This window comes from Otolemur garnettii, unplaced genomic scaffold, assembly GCF_000181295.1.
Source record: "Otolemur garnettii isolate 467f Iridium unplaced genomic scaffold, OtoGar3 scaffold00012, whole genome shotgun sequence".
Classification (NCBI taxonomy): Eukaryota; Metazoa; Chordata; class Mammalia; order Primates; family Galagidae; genus Otolemur; species Otolemur garnettii.
In genome coordinates, this window is record NW_003852407.1 from 19,760,392 (window position 1) to 19,765,340 (window position 4,949).

At 43.1% G+C, this 4,949-nt stretch overlaps 1 protein-coding gene across 3 annotated transcripts in view; it reads left to right on the forward strand.

Annotated features, from left to right (window-relative positions):
- The window catches only part of B4GALT6 (beta-1,4-galactosyltransferase 6), a 67,375-nt gene that overhangs the window by 44,314 nt on the left and 18,112 nt on the right, over nt 1-4,949 (forward strand). For all 3 annotated transcript variants that reach the window (XM_003784761.2, XM_003784762.2, XM_003784763.2), the window contains one exon: nt 4,613-4,737. In XM_003784761.2, the coding sequence (XP_003784809.1) occupies nt 4,613-4,737 (125 nt within the window). The remainder of the gene's footprint in view (nt 1-4,612; nt 4,738-4,949) is intronic.

Genomic DNA, 4,949 nt, shown 5'->3' on the forward strand with positions numbered 1-4,949 from the left:
AAAAAAAAAAAAAGAATTATATAATCTTAATAGAAAAATAATACCCTACATCATGTCACGGGATACATCATAATCAACATCATGGTAAGCCTGTCTGTTGTTTGGACCCACGTGTATCTAACAGATGCAGCCCCATTCAGGTCCAGCTTCCCCACACAAGGGTCGTTGCTGGATATCCTGCAAATTCAGCATTAGGGAATTACAGTAAATGTCCTGCAGAGCCAGAGATGCAGCTCAGTTATGCACGTGACAGAAGCAGCTCAGCCCAGGACACAGAGAGGGAGCTTATGTATGGCTGATGCAGATTCTGTGCTTCTCACCTTGTTCCTCCAGGTAGCAGGCAGCCCCTCCTCCCCTTCCAGTATTTTCAACCTTTTTTATCTCACAGCACACTTGAACCTGTAGTTAAACTTCCACAGCACACTTAAATTATGTAGATCAAAAAAAAAAGTAAGACAAAGAATATACTGTGCTTTGAATTTCTTTTTAAAGTAATTTGATTAATGGCCCTTTAAAAATTTTCCAAGCACACCTAACATCCTCTCTTGACACACCCTGTGTCATGGCTCACCGCCATGTCGTGGCACACTGCCCTGTTGTGGCACATTGGTTGAAAACCACTGCCGTAGGCACTCAGTTTTCCTGTTCTTTCCAACTCCAGCCTGCGAACATAGTGAAAATCATTATTTGATCAGTGATACTCTTTATATTTGTTGGTTAATTGTGACGACACTACTGGATAAATGGATTTCAGTCATTGTCTTTATTTTTTTGACCTTGAAAATCTCTGACTGGGGAAAAGAAAGCACTTGTTCCCAGTTGAAAATCTCAGATTTAGCACCAGCAGGGAATAAAGATTGGGAGTTCTCTGTGGAGCTCAGTGGATTCTTTCTCTTCAGTTGCCTTTGAAATCTCAGCACGTGAAATAGAGGGAGCTGGCCTGGCCTGGCCTGGTTGATTTTTTAACGTCTTTACAAGTGAAGAAGGCTGTGTCCTCTCCTGACTTCATTCATAGCAGGTGGATTTCAAATGCTTTTATTTATTATTATTTTTAGAACAGTGACTCACTCTGTTACCTAGGCTGGAGTACAGTGGTGCAATCATAGCTCACTGTAACCTTGAACTCCTGGTCTCCAGCCATCCTCCCACCTTGGCCTCCCAAAGTGCTGGTATTACAGCTGTGATCCACTGCACCTGGCTCAAATGCTTTTTCAAAGCACTGGAATACTTTGAAGGGGATACAAGTATGTAAAAGAGATGAAAGTGGCTATACTGGGGGACCCAGAGTCCTCCCTCCCCCAGTCACAGGTTTCCTGTGAGAGGTTCTTCCACTGAGAACAGTTTGGAAAGCACATAATTAAGAAGGTTAGGGGTAGAGTCCTGCTGGAGTCTGCAAGGAGAGGAGGCCACTCCAGGGGTTAAATACAGGCGTTAATTTAAAGGGCAGAATGGAGTCTGACCAGAAGTCAGCCCCCTTCACACCGTTTCAAGGAACTTTTATTACTGTAGTTGGAATGTGAGAGGGATTCGTGAGAGGTGAGGGAAGTGAGGGAAGTCATCTTTCCTGCAGAGTGAATGATGATGTGTCTAAGACTGATTTTAGATTTATTGCCTCCCACAAAAGGTGTTAATCTTGCACGAAGATCTTATCTCTAGAGCCAGCCAGGACCAAGATAGGAGATCCTGATGCTTCCTAGGAACACCAGCCTTGAGCATTTCAGGAGGGTGGGAGGGGGTTGCTGTGGCCGTGCTACTTGGTCTCTGACCTGCTTTCCATCACTACCTGTCCTCCCAGGATGGCTGTACCCTTGTCAAGGTCATGGGATTTAAGGAGTATGGCAAGGGGGTTGCTGTAGTCATGCAGTTTGGTTTCTGGCCTGCTTTCTTTCTCTCCTGTCTCCCAAATAGCCGTACTTTCATCAGAGTCCTGAGGATTTCTTCCCCACAGTCACCACTTGTTATCTGTTGAGTTCTTCCTGCTGGCCATTCTTTCTATAACATACCTTTTCCCCTTCCTTTTCCTGTGTGCAGGGTCATCTTCACTCTACCACCCTCCCTGCATTAGCATTTATTCATTCTCTCTCTCTCTCTGATCACACCTCTCACTGTTGCCGCAGGCAGGGTCTATCCTGGAAGGCAGGTTCCACGCCCTCCCCCTGCCCTCAGCACACTGCTGTTGGTATTGCCACTGTTAGGACACTGTCATGCCACTGGTTATATCTGGCCTTCAGCCAGCAACATAGTAGGATTTCAGAGCAAAGAGCAATAGTTGGTCGTCTGGCAAAGCTGTTAAGGGACTCTGAGGGGCGTGGATGGGGGAGGCCGTCAGGAGAAGAGTAGATTTCAGATGCATCAGTCGTGGGGGACAGTGAAAGACACAGGAAACCTTCTCTATTGGGGAGAAAGATGTAAGGCCTCTTTGCCAGCACATATGCGTTGGAAATGGAAATTAAACTGCAAATGATGCTGGAGAAAACTGCTGACAATAAGGATGATTACAGCTGTTGAAGCAATAAAGCTGGAAAAAAGACAAAAAATTGGGTTGAACAGTGCATAAAGAATACCAACTCAGTTACGTATGTGAACTGCTTATTATTTGGCCTAATTACTATCATTTCAGCAATCATGCATACTATTAAATGCCTCAGATTTATTTGTGTGAAATTTATTTGATTACAGTGCGAGATTCTGTTTCTGTCGGCTGAGTCAGGACAGTCTTACTTGTGTTGACTAATCAGTCTTACGTTTGACTTACCCTTTCTCTGCAAGTTCAGAGGTTTCTGTTTTCGTAAGTAAATCTGACCTTTCCAAAATTAGCTAGTTTGCATATCTTGTCACAAAAGAGTGGGCATTTGGCTATAAAAGACCATAGATGGTGTCAGTAGAACAGGCAGGCATTAGAAGATTACAATTTTTTTTTTTCCTATCTTACTCTGGGAAATGTAGGCATTTGCATTTAAAATATTTCTCTCTAGCATTCCCCAGTGCTGAGTAGAGGCTCCTGAGGGTCCTGCCTGGTTAGGATGAGGACGGCATGGGAAGAGAGGCCATTGTGAAGACCTTGTAGAGGACAGGATAGCTCTGCCCCGAGGAACTGTTTTTTATGTGAAGTTGTGGCCACAAGAGGCTCAGAAGGCTTGAAATGGAAAAACCTCAACATTTTTTGGTTTGCATTTTATGAGAGGAGGCGGTCAGAGAGGAGAATCTGGCTAGGGGAACCTTCCAGAGTAATTTGTACCTATTTGGAAATTAATAGGTGACATTAAAACTGCTAAAAGATGATCACAGTTTCATTCTACTAGCATGTCATAACCCATTCACAGTGACGCTAAAACATTGTGGACAGCCTTGCATTGAAGGGTTGCTTCGTATACCGCAGCTGTTCAGCTCTCAGAGGACAATCCGGAGGCTTCCTGATTCTTGGTTCTGTTTTTGATCATTTTAGTGGAAGTGCTTTTCCATTCAGATTTATTCTTAGTTCAGTGATACACATTAGAGAAACTGTTAGTAAAGATGCCTCTGGTGATGTGGAGTATTTGTTAACTTGGATGGTGAGTGCCTGTGAGGCCTAGAACATTTTAGAGTCTGTGGTTTTTCAGTTTTGTATACCAAGGAGCTTGGTACATGGTAGGTGCTCAAAGTAAGGGCGTTATTTATGTTTGCGTGTTTCCTCTTATACAGTTGCAGACCAGGGGGCTCAGGGACTGACCCACTCAAGGGTATTTAGTACACTTGTTGGGGGGGGGCGGACAACAGAACATGTAAAAAACAAACTGGCAGTGAGGTCAGTCCATGACCTCCCCTCAATCAGTATGCATTAAAAAATGTCAGCAGGTAACAGTAACAGCTGTGAGCACTTACAGGGTGTACCTAGTGCCTGGCACTGTATTTGAACCTTTGCACAGACTATTTTGTCTACAGTGTTACAACCACCTTCAGAGGTAGACATCACTCTCCTCTGTTATAGAGGAAGAAGCTGAGGCGGAGAGGTTACATAATTTCCACTATAGACAGAAGCTGGGATTGAAGTTCCCAGTCAATCTAAATGCTTATTTAATTTTTAAGTATTTTAATTTTTAAGACATCAGTCTCCTATATTGGAAATAGTTTTAAAATACAGTACAACCTCCAAAGCTAACCACCTCCCTACATTGACCGCCTCCTTAAGTTGACCTAGTTTTTTTTAGAATGGACATGCACCCTATGTATGTATCAGTATGGTAGGTCTAGTTCCTTATGTTGACCATCTCCCTATATTCACCAGTTTGTTCCAGTCCCCTTGGGTGGTCAAGAGGTTGAAGGTTCTACTGTACTTGAATACTCGCTCGATTACAACGATATGCTAAGTTATAATGACATGCAGACATAACATTTTCAGTATATTACTCAACTGCAAAAAAGCGATTCTTTTTTGGCTGATTTGCCAAACATAACCATATGGATTATCATCAAGAGTAAAAGGGGGTACATTATTAGTAATTGTGTGATAATATAGATAAACTGTACTGTCGTGGCAACTATGTTGTGTCATCACCCTACTGATTGATGTTTGTCCTCCTTGGATCTTTGAGGTAAAATATATTACAACAGTTCTCATGTTTCTGACTTCCAGGGGGATTCCTCAATGTCAATGTAAGTGAAGTCAGTTTTGATGAAATTCTTCAACTCTTCTCCAAGGATTTAGATATTGAGCCGGGAGGTCACTGGAGACCTAAGGACTGTAAACCCAGATGGAAGGTGAGACAAATTATTCTCTTTCTTTTTTTTTTTTTTTGGAGACAGAGTCTCACTATGTCATCTTGGGTAGAGTGCTGTGGCATCACAGTTCACAGCAAACTCAAACTCTTGGGCACAAGAGGTTCTCTTGCCTCAGCCTCCCAAGTAGCTAGGACTACCGGTGCCTGCCACAATGCCCAGCTATTTTCCTATAGATTGAGTCAAAGTTATTT